The sequence below is a fragment of the Protopterus annectens genome, chromosome 17.part0, assembly GCF_019279795.1.
Source record: "Protopterus annectens isolate FY-2018-M chromosome 17.part0, PAN1.0, whole genome shotgun sequence".
NCBI lineage: Eukaryota > Metazoa > Chordata > Ceratodontiformes > Protopteridae > Protopterus > Protopterus annectens.
Window position 1 is genome coordinate 239,630,669 of NC_056751.1, and position 24,126 is coordinate 239,654,794.

The 24,126-nt window shown below is 40.1% G+C and overlaps 1 protein-coding gene across 1 annotated transcript in view; it reads right to left on the minus strand.

Annotated features, from left to right (window-relative positions):
* DMXL1 (Dmx like 1) overlaps positions 1 to 24,126 on the minus strand; it is a 2,737,735-nt gene that overhangs the window by 1,063,989 nt on the left and 1,649,620 nt on the right. The window contains exon 29 of the mRNA XM_044059165.1: positions 14,014 to 14,268. Within this exon, the coding sequence (XP_043915100.1) occupies positions 14,014 to 14,268 (255 nt within the window). The remainder of the gene's footprint in view (positions 1 to 14,013; positions 14,269 to 24,126) is intronic.

Below are 24,126 nucleotides of genomic sequence, written 5' to 3' on the forward strand. Positions count from 1 at the left end.
CTCTCTGCGAATGCTTTTCTCAAATTATTGGTGTGATGTTGGTAAGTGCACTTACCCTGGACCTCCTAAACACTTGACTGCGGATTACATTCTTAAAAATGCGTTATGGGTGCATACTTCCCCTATGAAGAAGATGGTTACAATATAATCATTTTCTGAACACATTAAACTACCATCACCATTCTTTCCTATGTTCATATCTAAAAAAATATATACTTGTACTAGATGTTTCAGAAGAAAACTGTAAATATGTTGTACTACTATTAATATAGTCCAAAAAGTCATGAAACTGTTCAGTGGACCCACTCCACAAAATAAACAAATCATCCACAAATCTGCGATAAAATGAAATAAACTCCTTATATTTATTTTATTTACATTTGTTGACCGGGAGAGTCAGACTGGACACAGGTCCGTTTTCAGCGGAGGCCCAGGGAGAAAATCTCCACATTAAGTATTATTTGCATTATACAGTTAAAAAACATAGCATTTAAATATGTACAATTGATCACAAATTCCTGTTCCCAGGTCACCATGACAGCACTTTCATAGCTGTTGGCACAAGATGTGCCCATAGCCACACCATGCTTCTGCCAATAAAATTTGTTGTCAAATAAAAACACATTATTCACTAATAACATGTCTAATAACACTAAAATTAACTCGATTTTAATTTAATCAAAATCAGAAAAGGCATTCAACAACTTTTTAACACAAATTATACCCATGTCATTAGGAATTCCAGTAAAGAAAGAAGATGCATCCATTGTAACTAACAAAAATGTGCTTTGTGAGCTGCAAGTATAATCATACAAGTCTTCTAAAACTGCGTAGTGTCTCTCAACACATGTGGAATAGTGTTAAGAACAGGTCACAGCTGTTTTTCAAGAAAAATAGATGCTGGTTCAGTGCACTAGTCATAACCTGCGACTATGGGTCTAAAAGGAGGGTGAACAGGGTCTTTATGCAGTTTAGGAAGGCCACTGATGACAGGAATAAGGGGATGTGCAACAAAAAAATAATCATGCAAACTTATCTATGATATCAGATTTAAACAGCCCGTTTAACACATTATAGACACTCTGAATCATGTTGTCTACATGTCTCTTATTAACTTTCGCATAAAATGTTTGATCAGCCAACATATTTAACATATCTGCTATGTATCTAACACTATCAAAAATCAGAATTGGACCCCCTTTATCAGCAGGTCTTCACAATGATGTTAACAATTTTCATGCTCTTTCAGTGCTAATTATTCAGCTGTCGGCAAATTATACTTGTTCTTATTCTTCTTTCCAACATCAATTTTACAGAAATCTTCAATACATAATTTCTCAAATGTATTTAATACATTTATTTCATTTTATCGCAGATTTGTGGATGATTTATTTATTTTTTTGGAGTGGGACCACTGAACAGTTTCACGACTTTATGGACAATATTAAGAGTAGTAGAACATATTTACAGTTTTCTTCTGAAACATCTAGCACAAGTATACATTTTTTAGATGTGAACATAGGAAAAATGGTGATGGTATTTATACAAATGTGTTAAGAAAACCATGGTATCGTAACTACCTTCTTCATAGGGGAAGTATGCACCCACTATACATTTTTAAGAATGTAATCCTGCAGTCAAGCATTTAGGATGTCCAGGTTAAGTGCACTTGAAAGTGATTACCAACATCACACTAATAATTTGAGGAAAGCATTCACTGAGAGATGTTATTAGAACAAAGAAATTGCTGAAAATATTGAAGCTGTAAGGAAAATGAGAGATACCAGTGCCAAACACTATTTTTCCAACCAAACAACTAAGTTAAATGATGCAGTAGTGTCACAGGATTTTGGTAAGGATATGAAGTTGAGAATACCCACGTTTTATGCAAGTGATAATGTTACATATCAGAGAGTTATTGAGAGACACTGGAACATTCTAATGACTGATGAAAGTCTTACAGGAATTTTAGATACCAAACCAAGGTTTATATATAAAAAGATGACATCTCTTAATAACCATCTTTGCTAACCTAAAATTCCTAGAATTGAGAGAGAGTAGATAAGAGAACATTTCCCTGTGGCAAATGTGCTGCTTGCAAGTATATAAATACTACCAGCGTGTTTTTACATGCCCATTAAACCTAAACTAAAGAGTAGGCGCTTATGCAGATGAAGTAGCAGTACTTAGTGTAGAGTATTTGTGTAGCTACTGTTTTAAAATGAGTTTATATTCATATCAGATATAATGTTTTTATCCTTTATATGTTTTTTAGTTAGTGTGCATAATGCTATGTATTGTTAGGACTGTCTCTTTTAGAGTTAAGGGAAATGCATCATGTGATTTGTTTATTAAAGTATTTAATGCAGTCTTTTTTATTCTTGTTTGCATCTGATGAAGCAGTACAACCTGCAAAAAAGCATGCATACCTTTGTGAATAAATAGGTTTGAAGAACTGGAGCAGTCTGCTGTTTTTGGGTTCACGTGTGTACTTGGAATTGTTTGCTTATTTGAGCCTGAAACTTAGAAATCATGGTGGTTTGTGTTTTTTACTACTTTATAATCATAGTTTAGAACTGAAATTGGCCTGTATGAAGGTGGATCTGATGGGTCTTTACCCTCTTTAGGTATTACAGCTACCACTGCTTTCTTCCAGGATGGTGGGACTTCTCTTAAGATACTGTTAAACAAAATCTTCCAGATCTACATCGTTTTTTTTCCTCCTAGCTTCCAAACTTCCACAGGAATACCATCTATTCCTAGGGACTTTGCTGTAGATTGGTTATACATCACAATTTTTATCTCATCTCCTACTATCCTCTTAGTAATTGAGCCTCATCTACCTCTAACATTGGCATACTTAATTTCTTCTATAAACATTTCTATTTGCATCTTTTCTTGATTTTCATATTTCTCTGCTTTATACAGACTCTCAAAGAATTTCCAAAATATTTCTAATAAGGCTACAGGATTTCTTGATACCTTATTTGTTATAGGCTCCCTTAGTTTGGCAACAGCCCTTTCTACTTTCTGTTGCCTGAGTCGTCGTGCTAAAAAATTTTGTGCTCTAGTGTTATCAAAAAACAGTTGTTTAACACCAATCTTACTAAGCTTGTGCATAATATCAAGGTAATACCCTATTTTCCGCCTAGCATTCTGCAGCCAATCCTTTTCTACTTCTGTGAGATTCCCCCTGTTCTGCAATACTTTAACACTTGTCAGTCATTCTAAATAATTCTTACTTCTTAACCATAGCTCCTCTTCTTTTATTCCCCCCTATTTTTAGACTCCACCTTAATTTTATCCTACTTCATACCTATATTAAGAAATGTCTATCCTCTCTAACAGCTCCTGAATAATCTCCACTACTTATTCCTTAAATTCCTTTTTCAAAAGATATGTGGAGGACCACCAATGTCTCATTTTTACTTCATTAATTGTGTTTCTATTTTAGCTATTATTGGATTGGCACATGATCTGAAATAGTTATTGGGTGGGTATCAAGACCTTCAATTAAATGCACATGTTCATCTGAAATGTAAATTCTGTCTGGCCTAGACCAGTTTTTATATCTTGGGGAATAATATGCAAATTCACTCTAAACTCCTAGTACTGAATTCATATCTTCCATGCTAAGTATTTTCATAAATTTCTTCAAAAATCTACCCTCCTTTGTTATATTTTCTGTTCTGGGCCTCCAGACACATCTTCACTGCCACAAATCAAATTCCAGTCTCCACCTACAAGTAATATTCTTTGCTGAAAATCGATTATTTCTCCAAGAATTTTCTTAAGCTCCATTATAGCAGTTTTAGATGGAATGCAAATACATGCCAGTATAATCCTCCTCTCTTGCCAGTAGCCCCTTAGCACTACAAAACTGCCATTATTATCTTCTTTAACTTCTTCTATCACTATTGGAACTCCTCTTGCAATTAATGCAAGTGCTGTTTTCCTTTGTCCCAGGTATTCTACCCAATAACCATCCTGAAAACCTTTATCAAATTCACATGTTCAATCCTTTCTAAGTGTGTTTCCTGTAACATAGCGATTTGCACTCTATACATTTAATATAGTTCACTACTCTGTCTTGTTTGTATTTATTTGTGAGGTCATTTACATTTAAAGACATTAAAGAAAGCATCATTGTATTAAAAAGTTACTATTCCCACGTTTTATGTAGAACTTATTTTTTTGTTAAATTTCTAGTTCCAGCTTTTGTTTTACATGCATACACGGTTTGGCAGGCTGAATATTTATAGAGTTTTTTTTTGTCATATACATTTCAGCCTATGTCACATCTTACAAAACCTTTATTGAAAGCCTGCAAAAAAAAAAAAAAAAAAAAAACCCACACCCCTAATAACCCCTTAATATCTATTAACTTAATATTAACACACAAAAGTATGTACACCTTCAAACATTGAAGTTTTACCCTCCTAACAGGAACAAAAGTCCCAAACTGACAGCCACACTCACAGACTGGAGTTAGCATGGATGACCTTCCCTTTAGGTTAAGATGCATGGTGCAGCCTGTGCTAAGTGCTGATTAGTGCTGTCTTATCTTTATAGCTCTCCCAGTTGGGAAAACCCCTGAATGTTTTCAGAGAACATTAACTACCTTGGAAAAGCCCCTGAGTGCTTCAGAGAACATTATCTCTCAGCCATTTTTTTTCCTCAGCTGATCACAATCCACCAGACTGTAGCCAGTTTCTCTATCAGATTGTCTCCATGGAGACATGAGAACCAGACAGCCAGTTTCTCTCTATCAGATTGTTTACATTGAAACATGAAGACCAGCTGCAGAATTGTTACTGAGCATTCATGTATTTGCTAGGAAAAAGCCTCATAATATTCAATGTTCTTTTTCATTTACCTGCTCTCTCTTAAAACGTGTTACTAAACCAGTCTAATATCTTTAATCCAGTCATTTTCCTATGCAAGCACAAGAAAAAGCACATTATTTTTCTTTTATCGTGCTTTTAACCAGGCTATTTTTTAATTCACTGCAGAGCCTACATTTCTTAAAAGTTAACGAGAGCGAGAGAAGGGAGAGTACCCATTTGCAATCCCCATTATACTTAAAATATAACTGAACAAAAGACTTTAGTTAACAGCATGTAAAGAAAACCACATGCCACAAAATTGGTACTATTTAAGAAAAAAAAACTTTACATACAGTTAACTTTCTCCCTCCACGTCCCCTCACCAAAGCACTTTTTTGAACACTGACATGACATGAAGTAGGGCATATGCTTTAGAGTCCCCAGCAAATCCAACAAATTTTGAAAAAGTCCATTATTTCCAGATTTTCTTGCTCTGTCACATTTCACAAATTATTGCATTTTAATCCCATATTAAGTTACTGGTTTTATTACGGTTAATCTCCGAAATCCTGTCGCTGCTTCGATTCCAATGTACTTTCAATTATTCTAGTCAACTCTCATGCTCCCTTCCTTCTCTCCAACTTTTTCCGTAGAAAATTTTGAAAAGGTTTCACAGGTGCAATCCCTCTGTGTTCTTTATTACCAGAAGAACGAGCAGCAGTATCTCCTGTTTCACAGCTGACTTGTTGCTGGACAAACTTTTGTATTTCCTCCTTATCATGTACTTCATAAAAATATGATTTTGTCCCTCCAAGAAAGAATACCTTGAAGACTGCTGGGTACAGCAGTTTGAATCTCACACCTGCATCTCGGCATTCTTTGAATACTGGAATAAATTTGCTCCTATTCTGTCTGTTGTACGAGTAATTATTCTCTACAAACTCTGCTGTCTCCCACTTTTAGTACTTTGTCCTTCTGCAACACTTTTGTCAGAATCAACTCCTTCTGCTGGTAGATTGCAAGTTTAGCATTAAAGGCCTTGGCTGCCTTCTTATAGACAGGTTTGGAGCATACACACGATGTGCTCTTTCAATTAACAATTTTGTTGTGCAATGAGTCATCATCATCTTTCGGCTGTTCCTGTTAGGGGTCGCCACAGCAGATTATTTGTTTCCATTTCTTCCTGTCCTCTGCATCTTGATCTGTCACACCAACCATCTGCATGTCCTCTCTCACCACATCCATAAACCTTATCTTAAGCCTTCCTCTTTTCCTGTTACCTGGTAGCTTCATCCTTGGCGTCTTTTTCCCAATATACTCAGCATCCCTCCTCAGCACATGTCCAAACCAACGTAATCTTGCCTCTCTGGCTTTGTCTCCAAACCTTCCAACCTGGGCTGACCCTCTAATATACTTATACCTAATCCTGTCCACCCTTGTCACACCCAGTGCAAATCTTAACATATTTAACTCTGCCACATCCAGTTCTAACTCCTGCCTTTTTGTCAATGCCACTGTCTCCAACCCATGTAACATAGCTGGTCTCACTACCCTCTTGTAGACCTTCCCTTTCACTCTTACTGGTACTCGTCCGTCACATATCACTCCTGACACACTTCTCCACCCACTCCATCCTGCCTGTACTCTCTTCTTCACCTCTCTTCCACACTCACCATTACTCTGAACTACTGATCCCAAGTATTTAAACTCATCCACCTTTGCCACCTCTACTCCTTGCATCCTCACCATTCATTTATCCTCCCTCACATTCACACACATATATTCTTAGTCCTGCTGACCTTCATTCCTCTTCTCTCTAGAGCATATTTCCATCTCTCCAGGGTCTCCTCCACCTGTTGCCTACTCTTACTACAGATCACAATGTCATCTGCAAACATCGTAGTCCACGGGGACTCCTGTCTGATCTCATCTGTCAACCTGTCCATCACCATAACAAATAAGAAAGGGCTCAGAGATGATCCTTGATGTAATCTCACCTCCACCTTAAATGCATCCATCACTCCCACCGCAGACCTCACCGCTGTCCCACTACCCTTGTACATATCCTGTACCACTCTTACATACTTCTCTGACACTCCCGACTTCCTCATACAATGCCACAACTCCTCTCTAGGCACCCTGTCATATGCTTTCTCCAAGTCTACAAAAACACATCGCAACTCCTTCTGACCTTCTCCGTACTTCTCCATCAACAATCTCAGAGCAAACATTGCATCTGTAGTACTCTTTCCCAGCATGAAATCATACTGCTGATCACTAATCATCATGTCCCTTCTTAACCTAGCTTCTACTATTCTTTCCCATAATGTCATGCTGTGACTGATCAATTTAATCCCTCTGTAGTTATTTACAGCTCTGCACATCACCCTTATTCTTAAAAAGCGGTACCAAAACACTTTTTCTCCATTCCTCAGGCATCCTCTCACTTTTAAAAATTTCATTGAACAATCTGGTTAAAAACTCCACTGCCATTTCACTTAAACACCTCCATGCTTCCACAGGTATGTCATCTGGACCAACAGCTTTTCCATTCTTCATCCTCTTCATAGCTATCCTTACTTCCTCCTTGCTAATCCATTGCACTTCATGATTCACTATCCCCACATCATGCAACCTTCTCTCCCTCTCATTCTCTTCATTCATCAACCCCTCAAAGTACTCTTTCCATCTGCTCAACACACTCCCCTCGCTTGTAAGTATGTTTCCCTCATTATCCTTTATCACCTTTACCTGCTGTACATCTTTCCTAGCTTGGTTCCTCTGTCTAGCCAATCGGTACAGGTCCTTTTCTCCCTGCTTAGTGTCCAACTTTTCATACAACTCTTCATATGCCTAATCCTTAGCCACCTCTCTCTCTGCCATCCACCTCATCTCCTTATACTCCTGTCTACTTTCTTCATCTCTCTGCCAATCCCACTTCTTCTTTGCCAACCTCTTTCTCTGTATACTCTCCTGTACTTCCTCATTCCACCACGTTTCCTTGTTGTCCTTCCTCTGTCCAGATGTCATACCAAGCACCTTTCTAGCTATCTCCCTTACTAGCTCTGCTGTAGTTACCCAGCTATTTGGTAACTCTTCACTGCCACCCAGTGCCTGTCTTAACTCTTTCCTGAACTCCACTTCACAATTACCCTTTTTCAATTTCCACCACTTGATCCTTGGTGCTGTCCTCACACTCCTCCTCCTCCTCTTCTTGATCACCAACATCATCTTACAAACCACCATCCTATGCTGCCTAACTACACTTTCCCTGGTCACCGCTTTACAGTCTCCAATCTCCTTCAAACTGGCCCTCCTACATAAGATATAATCCACCTGTGTGCATCTTCCTCCACTCTTGTATGTCTCCCTATGCTCCTCCCTCTTGTTAAAATACGTATTCACCACAGCCATGTCCAACCTTTCTGCAAAAATGCCAGTCCAGTTGCTTATTTGTGCTTTCAATAAAATTAATGCAGTCTGGTCCTTCCAGCTTCTCTGGTATAGCTGAAAATCACAGATTTCCCCCGTGTGCTCTGCCCTCTAATTATCTCTCTTTTTTTTTTTAAACATCTCTTCACGAGCAGTCTCATATTCAGCCAACCTTTTCTTCAGTTAGACCTCTGATTTTTGTAGCTTTACCACCTCATCTGAATATCTATTTAAAGCTTCTTCCATTTTTTCCAGCCTTTTGTTTGTGTTGAAATACTCCATCAGTGATTCCTTTATTTTAACCAGGTTTGTATGGGGTTGTCTTCCATCTTTCTGTAGGTTACTGATGTCATGTCTGAAGATTGCATTTTGCTGAACAGCTGCAGAACTTTCTCCAGTCAGTATTTCTTCCTCACTTTTTTGTAGCTGATTTTTTCCAGGTCTTGTGTATTTCTTTATTCCTGGCATCCAGGCAGTACACTTACTAGCCAGTTACTGAAATTTACCCATAAATGCAAGTCTACTGGCCTTCTCTTCTGAGTTTCTGTTTTCACACTGGAACAGCTAGAAATAAGCTGTTACTCAATGTGCAGTGATCTTGGACATCCTTCCCACCCTGGATTGATATCAGAATACAGTTCAAGAGGAAGTGATATGGAAGTCCTGAGTGAAAGACCTGCTTGAATAAGACTTTTGATAGAACAGAAGCTACAGTGTAAAGGGAGATAATTCATAGGGCATATAAAATATTGCACAATAACAGTAAGGAGATTGGAAAGAGAACTGGAAACAAATTACTAGGGAACAATGTTAAAACATATATATGACTCCCAAGTATGCAACAAAGTCCAAAAGGATTAGGATTTTTGCTTGGAAGTATTTGCATAGGTATTTTTATACCCTAAGCAGATTTTAAAGAATTTTTCCTCTGGTAAATAGCAAATGTTGGAGGTGTGTTAGGGAACTAAGTGGTAACCAGGAACATGCTTTTGGGATGCATAATGAGATGGCAGATTTTCAAAATTCTCTACAAAATACTGTCAAATATGTGGGGGACCAAATGGTTGTAAATAAAGAAATTATTCTTTCGAGCTGGGGCACAGGGCCAGAAATGTCTAGACATAGCAAGGCCTTAAATTTAATTGACATGGCTCACTGTAGGGCAGGAATCCCATATGTTGTGATTGGAGCAGTGAGGTGGTGAATATTATAATGTACATCTGCTTTTATGCTTTGGGATCAGGTAAGAATTCTTCACCCAAGTGAAGCGAAAGGCATGTCTTGTCAACTGGTGGAAAAAAGACTGTAGAGTGGAGCATCAACTTTTTTTCTGTCACATACTTATTAAGGTCAGACGCACTGCAAACTGAGATAAGGTCTCAATTAGGCCTCCTTTTTACGAGAAGTAAAAATTGTTGCTACAGAGAACAGTTTTACTGCTTTGTAGTCAGCAACTGCTTGAGAATGGATACGGTTTCTCATAGCTGGTTCCTTGGAAGGAGGACATATTTACAGGGGGAAATAATCAAATTCTATGGAGCAGCCAAGAGGCTACTATACCTCCTTGATCCATATGCCACAGGTAAAAGCTCTAAAAGAAGAAAGCCATTTCCAAACAAACATCTGAAGAGGAGTAGAAGGCTGGGAGACAATGGAAGGGTGAAGCAGTTGTAACTTGGTGGTGCTTTTATTTTAATCTATTTTTGCTCTTACTCAGAGGAGCACTTGTCCATCTGCAACTTCTCAAAACCACTCTCCCCTCAGACAGGATGAATAAGTCTGTTGAGCATCATCAGCAACAGCAGCATTATCAAATGAACGTTCTTCTTGTAATCCCTATTTCTCATATATGGGGGATCCAACGATGCATGCTATTGAAGCAGTGATTTAAATACCATCTCAGTAACACATGCAAACATCTAATCTTGTGCATATACTGCAACAATGCATTTTTTTCTTGGCATATCAGCACTACATCACACACCTTGTGCTCCCTGTTTTTGCTACATGGTCTGTGCCAGACGTACATTTTCCTGGTACTACAGAACAGGACCCACATTGGAGATGGGCAAGCTGTTAATGCAGCTTACACTGATCCCATATGCTAATACTTCTATCTGCCAAAATACATATCAATGACTCTTCCTAAATGTTAATACACCTGTTAAACCAAGTATGGCATCACCATACATAAGGTTATCACATTAACATTTACCATAAAGTTAATTTCAGACTTTAATATTGTGAATTTTATCACTAACTTCAACAGAGAAGTTAATGTAGAATTCAATGTATGGTGGCTCACTAAACAGCAGCAAAAAGTGCTGCTTTTCAGCTACCCAAGAAATAAGAAAAAATAAAGTGTAGAAGAAATCAACTGTTAAGCTTTCCATTAGATCAACAATCACTAACAGAGAGAGCAACAAGCTACAAGAAGGGTGAATGTCAAACAAAAATAACAGAAGACAATAAACCAGGATAGAAAAGGAGAACAATAGCAAGATGACCAACAAAAAGGACCCAGGAAACCAGATGTTAACTCTCACCATAATTTGGTACAAGATTCGTAAACTGAAGTAAGTCCTAAAAGGAAAATTAAAAAAAAACATGAAAAAAGACTGGACAAATTTGACATGACCCTTAATGAACCTGCCACAGCCCTACATCATCATATTAATGAAAATCTCTGAAATTATGGGCAAAATGGTCAGAAACTAACTTAAAAGACCTAAAAGATAGACCAAGGAGGGAAAATATAAAGATTGTTGGGGTGGCTGAGCAAAAAGGAGGAGTGGGCTCAAAGCAATTGTACAAAAATGGGAGCAGCAATGTACCAACATGCCAAATGAAGAGATACAGATTGAAAGAGTTCACCGCACAGCATGACTCCCTGAGAGAGGGAAATGATAAGTCATGACCGGTGATTGTGAGACCAGGATTTTGAAAGAAGTGTGAAAGCCAGATAAGAGGCTTATGGTGGGAAATGAGAGTTTTCATAGACCAAGACTACTCACTAGAGACACGGTGAAGACGAGATGCAATACAGAAGACAAGAGACCTAAGATGGCAGTTATATCCAGCAAAGCTGCACGCCTTCATTCATGGGCAAGCAAGTACCTTCTCAGGCTCAGACTCAGTGATGGAAAGACTTCATAAAACCACAGAAACAAAGTAAACCACAGAGAGGAGTGTGTAGAAAAAGGCACAGCAAAATGTGCAGAAGAAGTAGAAACTACAAAGAAGAAAGTTTGGGAGAGAAAGAACTGTAGAGCCTTTTTTTAATTTTTAAAAAGAGACAACGGTTAAAAGAAAAAGTTTCAATTACCTAAGATGCAAGAAGAAAAGCAGAAACTGAAGACGAGGAAAAGGAATAAAGGAGGTTCAGTAAAATGAGAGAGACATTTAACTTGCCAAAAAGTGCAACAGCTGGAACTGTGAAACAATTTTATATGAAAAAAAAATGCAAAGGACAATTACCTATATAAACACACACAAACATGTATATATGAATTGTGGTACAGTGAGAATTGGGAAATTTACTGTTTTCCTCAATGTAATACGATCTCAGGGTTGGTATATATAATTAGCAGGGGATGCAGGGGGGCGTGCCTCCTGGCAAAACTTTAAAAAATTATTTGTGTGTGTTTTAATGCTTGAGTTTTCAGAAATTTGATCATATCATATAGCCTACATGAAGTTCGAGTTTCTGAAAACTTGACCAACACACACACACACACACACACACACACACACATATATATATATATATATATATATATATATATATATATATATGTGTGTGTGTGTGTGTGTGTGTGGATTTCTTAGCGCAGGTGTGGGTGTGTGTATGTGTCTATATATATATATATATATATATATATATATATATATGGGAAGTTAAGGAGAGGCATAAACTGAGCTACTGATGACAGGAAATAAAATACATGCCCTTACATTCTAAATGACTTGTAACAAAACAGAATTCTACATCACTGTCTCTCTACCTAAAAAGTCACATAAAAATAAGATGGCAAAGGAAGGGGAGAGCACGGAATTAAACTAATAAAGTGACTGAAGTGTCAAATATTACAAAATTGAAACGTCAGTGCAAATACTAAACAAAGATAAGGAGTGAGAACTAAACATAGAAAGAGAAAACAGGACAGCAAATACTTAAAAAAAATGGAAGCACTTATGGGTTGATCCCCCTACAAAAGCAACAAAATATGGTAATATTTTATACCTATACAGTACACATTGTACAGGAGGGAAAATTATGAGAGGCAAGAATTTTAGCAGGAGCCTTAAAGATCAGGCCACCTGGGTAAAGGATTTGAAGTAGCAGACAGAAAAGATATTTAATTTCATTTAAACAGCCCACACGGTGGGTGGTAAGGAATGTGGAAACAAGAAAAAAAAAAACAGAACAGGGAAAAGAAATATAAAGGAAGAAGGGGAAGAAATAAATACAAAGTCACAGAAAAAAGGAAACAGAAGATAGCAAATTAAATATATTGATGTACAAACACTGCCTATCCTGGAGTAGGTAAGGGCAGGAAGAGACTGCTGATATTAGTGAAGGAAACAAGGCAGATGTAAAGTGAAAGGGAATGGTCAAGCAGCAAACAAAAAAAAAATGAAGGAGGGAGAGGCTGAAGCAGCAGCACTGAAAACCCTACATGCAATGCAACATATGCTAGAAACAGCAAACACAGGGCAGGTTAACAGCTGCTGCTGCAGTAGGAAAAGCCAAGCAGGGTTCAGACGGTGGAATCATGAGTGTAAATATGTAAATAGTGAATTAATATGGGGGATAATAAAACAGATGTTCTGGGTAAATGCTTGAAAACTGCAATGGTCAGAAAATTATCATTGTGGACTAGGCATTAAGAATGCACAGCAGGCAAAGTATTGAAAACAAATATACAGAAACAAACATTGGTCTGCGGAATATAAATGCAACTCGTGGTATTGGGCTGAACTAGCGTATACGATCTCAAATACTTAAGTTTACAATAAACATTACATAATATCTGGTCTAGCCGCTAGGATATCACAAGTGTGCCATGCACAAGAAATAAAAAACAAGTACACTGTGTTATACGGACATTAATAAAAATGTTTTTATTAAAAAAATAGCTAATGTATGAATGGGAACTTTCAGAATAGATAAAAGGATATTGTCTAATGAATATGATGAGGAGGAGGGCTACCTGCAGGGTCATGTCAGCATTAGCTAGACCCCTTTCACTTGTTGGGAAGGGAAAAGACGAATGAAGGGGTTTGATGGGCAGTAAAGGCAGATGTCAGCAGCAAGAGGGGCAGGAAAAAAAAAACAGGTATGGTAACTTAAGTAACAATGGGAACAGGGAAAAAGCTAAAGAAATTAAGAAAACTGCAAGCCTTTACAACTAGCACGCAGAACACTTGTATAGGAAAGTGCTGTTGAAACGCTGACCCAATGTCTATGAAAAAAAAAATTCACTGTCTACACAGTGCCAGCTGCATCTTAAATATAAATGTGAAGCAAATCTTTGTATCAATGAAATATTTTCAACTCTTTCTACATTATGTACCTCAGCATTATCTAAGTCAGACCAAATGTTAAAGACTATGCACGTATTTTACATGTATGCATGTTCTACAGTTTCCTTATTGGGCACTCCAAAACATCCCCATTGTAATTGTATAATAAAGAATTTCTAAATGAAAATAAATGACACCGATTTAGTAAAATTTTAAAATATGTACTAACCTGAGACAGACTTCAGGGGACTTGATCTTTGTTCTTTAACAGGGATATGAGCACCTCCCCCAAAAACAGCAGGCCACATCTGATCAGTGAAGGGATGGGCAACAATGCGAAATAGTTCATTGCTGGAGTGTGTTGCCAGACCATGTACAAATAAGCTAAGATACACAGCTGTCAGAATCTCGCTGAGCAAGATAGTTAATCCAGGCTGCGCCTCTTCTCCAGCAGAACTCAAGAAGTGAGACAGTGAATCCAGACCTGAAAAAGGAAAAAGAAAATACAGCAACATTCTTATCAAGATGTTTATATAAATCGGTAGAAGTTACTGACTTACAGTATATTTTACTTTTGGAGACATATATTGTATGCCTAAAATGTTGCATTTCCTATACAATGTCAACATATAGTGTATTTTTTTCTAGACAAATGGGGGCAGCTCTAATTCTACACCCAACAAAATGTCTCTCTCCACTTATCATCCTGAATGCCAAAGGTGATCCTATCTTCTAGCACAGCCCATTTACAAGCATGCATTATTAACTATGCTTCAACAGAAAACACAGACAGCCTGGTGAGGACATAAAGATCTGCAATGAGATGCTTGCTCTCATGTGCAAATCTCCTAAATGAAGCTGTTGCTCTGGGACATAACACTGCAATGATGCCACATGGATGAGTCATATCTTAATAGCCAAAAAATACAAGAGACGCTCTAAATGCCATCCAGCCTCACTAAGCTATACATTAAAACTCAAGACTTCACTAGAAAGTACAGTTGTATTTAATCTTACCATAACAGTAGATATCCTCTTCTTCACTGTTGCAGTATTCTTTATGTAAAGGATCCACTATCAAGGGTAGGCCAACGGCTGGCCAGTTTACCAAAGCCTTTACTGTTTATAGGCATAGTAAGTCACACATCTGCTCCTCACACAAGGAGTGGGGCATAAAAGTGACGTACAGATGCACATACTTCAGAAATGAAATGCCTCAGGAGGAACAGAATGTCAGTAGGGACCAGGAGCAACATATGCATCCAGGAGGAGAAAAAGAAAAGATTCCCTGGCCAAAAGGGCAAGAATCAGGGTTGCCACCCCTCCGTTTTTTCTGAACTATCCGGAAATCAAACTGATTCTCTGGTAGTCCAGAAAACACTGTACAAACTCCGGTATTCTGTTTCAAAAAGGAAACAGACTATTGGAGTTTGCAAATCGGCTGATTTACTATGCTTTTTTGCAGAAAAGCATAGTAAATCAGCCAAAAGCAGGCAGCGGGAATGGAAAAAGAGAGCATTCTCTGCCGGATTATGTCATCGTGACACCTCAAAATGGGCGGAATGTGGGCAGGAGAGGGACTGGGATGGGCGGGGTTATGGCTGACACAAGGGGTGTGGCTTTACTTGGGTTTTAGCCATGACAAAAGGTGGCAACCCTAGCAAGAATAGGGCAGGGCAGGGGGGTTCAGAGGTAGGGAGCGAATACTGCAACAGTGGAGAGAGGGAAATCTACCGTTATGGTAAGAGTTTACTCAACTATACTAAGTCCTTCCATATCACAATTGCAGTATTCTTTATGTAAGGAAGAGTACAAAAGCTCAAGATGAAACCTAGGAGGAGGAAGGAGCTGACGAGCCCTCTAAAACCAAAACAGAATTGCCCTGGCAAAGGCAACCCTTCCTCTAGAAGTAACACCCAACTTATAGTGTTTAGTAAAGCTATGAACAGAAAACAGAGTAGCAGTTTCAAGAACAGAATCTGTACCCAGTCCTTAAAAAAAAAAAAAAAAAAAAAAAAAAAAAAGCACCAGAAGCAGCAACAGCTCTGGTAGAATGAGCCTTTACAGAACAGGGACATGGTCATGTCTTCAGTGATTTACTGTGTGAATAGAAAAACAAAAGGAAACGGCTTTAGAAATCCAGGATGAGATGATTTGCTTAGAGGCAGCCAAACCGCAAAGGCCTGGGATGAAAGGGAACAAAAAGTTGCTCAACTTATGAATATCCTTAGTTGCATCTAAATATCTGTGCTGTCTATGTAAATTCGAAGTGTGAAGAACCTTCGCACTTGCAGACTGCGGAGAAGGAAAAAAAGGAAGGCAAATTAACAGAATCATTAAGATACAACTCATTGAGGACCTTGGGCATAAAAGAAGGATAAGTAAAAAGAAAGACCCTGTCCCTGTGAAAAACTAAAAAGGGAAGAACAGCCATGACAGCTTGAAGCTCAGATACCCTCTTACCTGAAGTAAGGGCTACAAGAACAACCTTCCAAGTACAATTGTAAGAGCGTTGAATTAGCAGGCTCAAAAGGAGCCGAGTCAATTTTTAAGGACAAAACTCAGTATACATGGATTTGGTCGAACGGCCAAATGTCGAACACGTTTGAAAGCAGAACCCTGTTCTGCATAATTGTGAACGCAATTATGTCGAAATGCCAAACATTCCCCCTTTTTGACCCATGGTAGTGCTTGTTTAGGTGGTAGAGCGGTCAGAAATGTCGAATTCCGAATTTTGTATGACATTCCGACCGTTCGACACCGAAATCTTTGACATATAAGTTCGAAGAAAACCCTGTTCGACATTTGGTTGTACGACCAATTCCATGTAAACCCAAAACTCAGGTCCCAGGAAGGCAGAATAGGCTTCCAGGGAGGTCTGATATGAAGGATACATTTAAGAAATTGTTTGACCTCAAATCTAGGCCACAGGAGGAAAAGTTAAGAGCAGACAAGCAGAAATTGCTGAAAGGTGAGCTTCAACTGAAGAATATGCCAACCCAGCATGGACCAGATCACACAAATAAGAGTGTACCACAGGAACCTGGACTGAACACGGGATCCTGGCTTCAACAGAGGCACCAGATAGAAAATCTCTTCCATTTGGACAAATATGATCTCCTAGTACTGAGCTTCCTGGCCTCCTGCAGGTCCCAAAGCACATCCTCACAAAAGAGGTGCCTAAAAGGGATCATAACAGTATCATCCACAGCATCAGGTGTACAGTGGACAAATGAGGATGGATGAGAGACCCTTGTCTTGTGTGAGAATGTTCACTCGGTGATTTACTGTGTGATGATTGCACCTGGCCAGGTGAGAAAGAAGGAGGAACCAATGCTGTCTGGGCCAAAAAGGGAGACACTAGCAAGATTTTGGGGGACTCTTGCCTGATCTTGTGCAAGACCCTCGGAAACAGAGGAAGGGGAGAGGAGGAGTAAAGAAATATCCCTTTCCAAGCCAGAGGACTTGGGATTCTGCAACAGAATAGAGGAAGTTGTCAGTTCAGAAGGGAGGCAAAAAGATCTATCTGAAAAATACACCACCACCAATCTATGTGAAGCATCCATTCATGAGCCTGTGTGCTGAACCTGCAAAAAAAATCTGCCACTACATTTTGATATGAAGGAACGTAGACAGCCTGAAGAATCACATGATACTGGAAAGCTATATCCCAGACATGAAGAACGAGCCTGCAAAGAATGGCCTGAAGAGCTAGGAGGACAGCCCTCATCTCCTTGACAATGACATGGTTTCACCCCTGATGAAAAGGCTAGAGACCATGGACCTTGAAAAAACTGGAGGAAGCTCCCACCCCCTGTCCGAGCCACCCAAAACGAGCTCTTGTGTCAAGACTGGAGGTTGGAAAGGAAGCACCAGGTAGAGAGAAAGTTGATAAATCCACCACTGAAGCTCAAGATTCAGACAGGGAGGAAGAGAACTAGAAGTCCAGGGGGGTGACGCTGTTGAATCCACACAGATAAGAGGTACCACTGAAGCTTTTTTCACATACAGCCTGCCCAGAGGCAGCATAGAAATGGTGGAAGCCATAAACCACCCAAGGACCGTGAGAAAGTCACTGGCTGTGATTGAAGCCAGAGGAAGAAGAGACTGGAAAAAAAAATCAGGCAGAGCCTTGGGGCAGGCAGGGATGCAGCATGGGAATGGAATGGATATTGCTGCCAAGACAAACATGATCCTGAGGAGGAGCCAATATGATTTTTGAAAGTTTATGGTGAACCCCAGGCTTTGCAGCAGGGAAATAGCAAACAAAGTCCTGAAGCACAACCTAAGGGGATGAGGTCTGAATGAGCAGCTTGCCCAAAGGTCTGAACCCCTCTCATCCTCCAAAAGGCAATAACAGGAGCAAGGCATTTGGTGAATACCCTTGGGGCAACAGAGATGCTAAAGGGCAAAGCAGAGAACTGAAAATGCAACAAAGAAATGCAAAAAGTTCCTGAAAACAGGATGAATGGGGATGAGAAGTTAAGCGTCCTTGAGTTCCAGAGAACAGAAATGCCTGGTGAAGAGGAGGAGGGAACAAAGTTTGATGGGACAATATCTGAAAGGAGGAGACGTTTAGAAGGGTCTTGAGCTGAGAAAGGTCCAGTATTGGCCTCCAGGTGCCCTCCTTCCTGGGAACCAAAAACACCGTGGAATGAAAACCTTTCCATTCGTGGGTCAAAACAGCATGAAGCACATCTGGAAAGGCAGGAAGCTGTTCTTGAGGAGGTTGAGGGATGCCCAGAAAGGGAGGAAGAGAATTCCAAATCATTACATACCCCTGACATATGATGGACAGAATTCCAAGCATCTGCTGTAATCCTTAACCAATTTGGAAGAGATATGGAAAGACAAAGGGACAACAGAACCTTGCCGAGGGAAAAAGTAAATTGTTAAATGGAACTTGGTTTGTCCCAAAAAGAAGGTTTCTGAGAAACAAGGGTTTGAGTAGACTTAGCAGGACGTGCACTTCTAGAATCCTTTTCACTCTTGGTGGACGGTGAGACTGTCTGCAAACAAAATCAGTTTTAGAAGGGTAATTCCTCTGAAACTTGAGCATAGGAGAAACAAAGATATGTTTCAACTCCTGCAAGGCTTTGCCCTAACCGAGGAAGGATTTAGAAAGTGCAGCAACAGCACAGCCAAAAAGATTTTTTATCATCTAGAGGAGCATCCAATAATTTGGCCTAAACGTCATGATGCAAAGCCTAAAGATGAAGCCAAGAGTAATGTCTCATAACAGAACCAAATGCAGCAGTCCTGGAAGAAGCATCAGCTGCATCACAACTGCACTTAATGGAATGCTGAGCCATTTCAGAGGTAGAACCCAAGAAGGAAAGGGACAAAACCTTCCTTCAGAGTCAGGAAGGTCAGAAACTACTTAAGAAACCTGAGAAAGAAGGGCTAAAACATACCCAAGTCATATGGGTCTGGTAACTAATATCTCTAAAACTCAGGGTGGCAGCAGTATAAACATTTTTGTCCAGCTTTTCCATGGCCCTACTATCCTTATCTGAAGGAAGGAACTTACAGCTTGGAGGGTTTTTCAGAGGAGACAGACAACAGAAGGATCAACAGAAGGACATTTATACAGAAATTTACAATGATCAGGCACCTCATAAAATCTGTCAGGTTTCTTGGAAGCTGGGGGCTGAGAATCAGGGGCTACAAAAGCTGCTGAAAAGTTATCCAGGACAGCAGCCAGAAGCAGAGGAAGAGCTGAAGGTTTGGGAGACTACATCTGGAGGAGTTCATAATACCGTTTCTAGACATCAGAAACCTGAGAACAATCCCACTTAAAGAATTCCATAAGTGAAATACTTTCCCCAAAGGAACGTTCTTCTAAAGGAGAATCTGGACTGAGAATCCTCTTCCTCAGACCCACAGTCCACAAGGGAAGGGATCTAAAAAAAAGAGTATGCCAAGGAAACTTCCACAGAATCCTGATCCTCATCAGAAGAATCCTGCTCCCTGGGTCTCTTAAGAGGAGTACAAGCCCAGTGAGGGAGAGGCACAGCAACCTGCTGAGGAAGTTTTAAAGCCATTAAAGCAGTCAACAACCGCTGATCAAAATCCCAAAATTTATGTTGGGGATCTCTAACTGCAGAGGAAAATGCTTTGCTTTCTGTGGACATCCACATGACAAATCCTAGGTGGGTCAGACCCTTACCGACACTCTAAGAGTACTAGGGATTTCCTCTTGTACTAAAATCTGTGGAATCTCTCTTGGTCCCTCAGATAGAATCAGCCAAGGTTCCTCCTCAATATCTGGAGCAGGTGTTTGAAATGCTTCTGAGAACTTGCAGCAAGATGGATCCATACTTGCTTCCAATGGGGTCACAGCAGAGAAATTTGATGTTACAAATGGACGATCCTCTCGGGTTTAACTAGCCTTGAGAAAGATGTCTGGGGAGGCTGGACAACATACTTATCAGGTGAGTTTTTTGGCCTTTTTCTTGGCTGGCGGCTGATCTCTGGATGCGGAGACTCTACCATAACACCTTGTGCCAGCAACTTTAGATGTTGGTTTTCCAGACAGGCAATGAGGAGAGGTAACCCTGTAGAGTCTTGGGGACAAAAGCTTGACAGATCACTGGGTTATAGGGTATAGTCATGAGAAGCACCCAAATAGAAGAGACACTGTTTGCAATGATCTTTATGGGGAATCTGCCTCCCACACTAATACCTTCCCTTTCTGGATGACATGTAAACCAACACTAAAATAAAAGGGTAGATCAGGAAGAATCCTAATGGGGCACTTACCTGAAAATGGTTCAGTAACCAGCACAGAAGGGTATTCAGACTGGCATTCAGTGATGGTGTTGGGACTGGTAGTAAAGAAGTTCTGAAGTATGTTTAACTGTATGTCGTCTTTATGCCTTACATTTCATGTGGGGAGCATAAGTGTGATCTACAATGCCTGTAAATACTAAAGGCTTTGGTATACTGACCAGATGTTGGGCTATACTTGCAGGAGATTCCTTATGTAAGCAATACTGCAAGAGTGATATGGAAGGACATCTGTGTACTAAGCACTGTAGCCAACTCATTAACATTAATTAAAGTATCATACCCCATATCCAACACCTCCCCTTTTTAAACATTAAAGGTGCGTGTGCTCATGTGTATACATATATAAATATATGCATGTACATGTGTGTGAATAAATATATATATATATATCTCCATTTATATATATATATATATATATATATATATATATATATATATATATATATATATAATGTATACGCACACAATTCTTTACACAGATTATGAATGTGGTTTTCATCGACACTTGTAACACTGACCAAAGCTTATTTAAAACCTCAAAACTCTGAAATGGGCTCTAACATGGCAGGTCCATGTTTCATTGCTTTTCATTCTTCAATGTTTTGTGCTTCGATACGTTTTAATTGACATACTGATATCTTGCAGTGCAGCCACAGGATTGAATAAACTGAATGAAGCTTCCAAATTTTGACAACTGTTTTGCTGATGCACTTTGGCCAACAAAACAGACAGCTGACAAGTGTGCCATATTGACAATTTCCAAGGTTGGTGAATATGCCCCTTCTCCAGAAATCTGCAATCTCATAGTAAACATACATAATTAGAAAGTGATGCAGTGGGGCTTACCCTCTGCAAAAATGCTTTTCAATTTTATGTTCTGTTTGCGTGCTGCTAGGATATTCCTCATACATGCATAATGCTGTATTGACATTTGTATGTTGACTCTTTGCTGTTAATGTTATTGCCATTGATATTAGTGCATTTTGATACAAATAAGAAATTCATACCTCTTTCTCTTTATATAATACAGCTATATTTATAAATGTGTGTGTGTGTGTGTGTGTGTGTGTGTATGTATATATGTATATATATATATATATATATATATATATATATATATATATATATATTGCATACACACACACGCACATATATGCATGCACAGATTTTATATACACGTGTACAGACATTTAGGTATTATAGCTTCATAAGAAGATACTAGGCTATTGGCCCAGAGGGAATCATAAGCCTAATCAGGAATTTCACCTATGTTCCCACAAAGTCAGCACCTGTTTTCCCTGTCCAGCAGGGACACAAGTGGGATTCCCAGGGGTATATTTTCTGTAGCCTATCCAGTCGTCCAGGTTCCTATCAAGATATCTCGGACCGAGCGAGATATTGAGGGAAGCCTGGCTAAGGTTGGAATCGGAGAAACCACGCTGTGAGGTTTAGAGAGGGCAGAGATTGGTTCAGCTGACCCGATTGGTGGGTTATCAGATCTGGTACTGGGTCCAGATGCCAAGGCTGCTCCAAAAGGTAACGATGAAGAAAGGGGAACCATATCTGTCGAGGCCAGTAAGGGGCAATGAGGATCATTGTTACTCTCAAGGCGATGGCTTTCTGAATTAGTTGAGATATCAGTGGAAAGGGGGGAAAGGCATATAGAAGTCCCCAGGGCCAATCGTGGACTACAGCGTCTCTGGTGGGATGGCCTGGTAACAGGAAGAGAGTGAAGAAGTCGTGACACTTGCTGTTTTGGGGAGTAGCAAAAAGATCGCAGCAAGGCTGGCCCCATTTTAGGAATACTTCTTCTAGAACTGATTTCTTTAGAGACCACTCATTGGGCATGAGAATTGCCCTGCTCAATTTGTCTGCAATAACGTTGGATTTCCCGGGAATGTGCGTTGCTATCAGAAAACGCTGAGAAGAGATCGCCCATTGCCAAAGTCTGAGTGCCTCTCGACAAAGAGTATGATCTGGTTCCGCCTTGTTTGTTGATGTACCACACTACGGACATGTTGTCTGTTTGAATTGCAATAGTCCCAGTGGGAAGAGAGTCGTGAAGGGCTTGCAACGCTAAAAGCACTGCTCTCATCTCTAAGACGTTTATGTGCAAGTGGCACTCGAAAGGTTGCCACGTGCCTTGGACTGTCCTGCCCTGATAATGCCCCCCCCACCCGATCAGGGAGGCATCTGTTGTCAACGTGGCGACTGGGAGGGGAAGAGTGAAGGGTCTTCCTCGGAGAAGTTGATGTGATGTGATCCACCAAGACAGTTGATTCTTGCATGATTGAGTTATCAATATGGTATGGGACATCGGGAGCTGTTGAAAGGACCACTGAGTAAACAGCATCCATTGGAGGATCCTCATGTGAAAGCGAGCTAAGAGAAGAAGGGGAATAGCTGCTGCCATGAGTCCTAACACCTTCAAAACTAGTCTGGCTTTGAGTTTGTTGCACTGTAAGAAGGGAAACTTGGTTCCGAATGTCTGACACTCTCTGCGCTGTGAGTCTGGCTGAAAAATTGAGTGTGTCTAAGGTGGCGCCTATAAAGGTAATAGATTGACAAGGCAACAAGGCAGATTTTTCGAAATTTATCGAAATGCCTAGAGCTTGGCAAGATTGGATGGTGAAGTCCCTGGATAGAAGAAGCTGATGTCTGGTGGTGGCGGTAAGGAGCCAGTCGTCCAAATATGGAAACACCTGGAATCCTTGACGTCTCAAGTGAGCGCGACCACTGCCATGCATTTGGTGAACACACGGGGGGCTGTAGTGAGACCAAAGGGCAGGGCCCTGAACTGGTAGTGACTGGCTCCCAGCCTGAAGCGGAGATATCTCCCGGAGCGTCTGTTCATTTTGATGTGATAGTACGCGTCCTGAAGATCTATCGAGCACATCCAATTGTCCTGACCCAAGAAGGGTAGAATGGACTGTAGTGTGACCATCCAATATGTACAAGGGTTGTGTGACAGCAGTGAGATCTGCAGTGGGAGAGACAGATGCCTTTAAGGTGGAGGTGGGATTACATCAAGGATCAGCTCTGAGCCCTTTCTTATTTGCACTGGTGATGGTCAGGTTGACAGACGAGATCACATAGGAGTCCCCGAGGACCGATGTTTGCAGATGACATTGTGATATGTAGTGAGAGTAGGGAACAAGTTGAAGAGACCCTGGAGAAGTGGAGATATGCTCTAGAGAGGAGATGAATGAAGGTCAGCTGGACTAAGATGGAATATATGTGTGTGAATGAAAGGGAGGATAGAGGAATGGTGAGGATGCAGGGAGTAGAGTTGGCGAAGGTGGATGAGTTTAAATACTTGGGATCAACAGTTCAGAGTAATGGCGAGTGTGGAAAATAGGTGAAGAAGAGAGTACAGGCAGGGTGGAGTGGGTGGAGAAGAGTGTCAGAAGTGATTTGTGACAGACGAGTACCAGTAAGAGTGAAAGGGAAGGTCTACAAAAGGGTAGTGAGACCAGCTATGTTATATGGGTTGGAGACAGTGGCATTGACAAAAAGGCAGGAGTCAGAGCTGGACGTAGCAGAGTTAAAG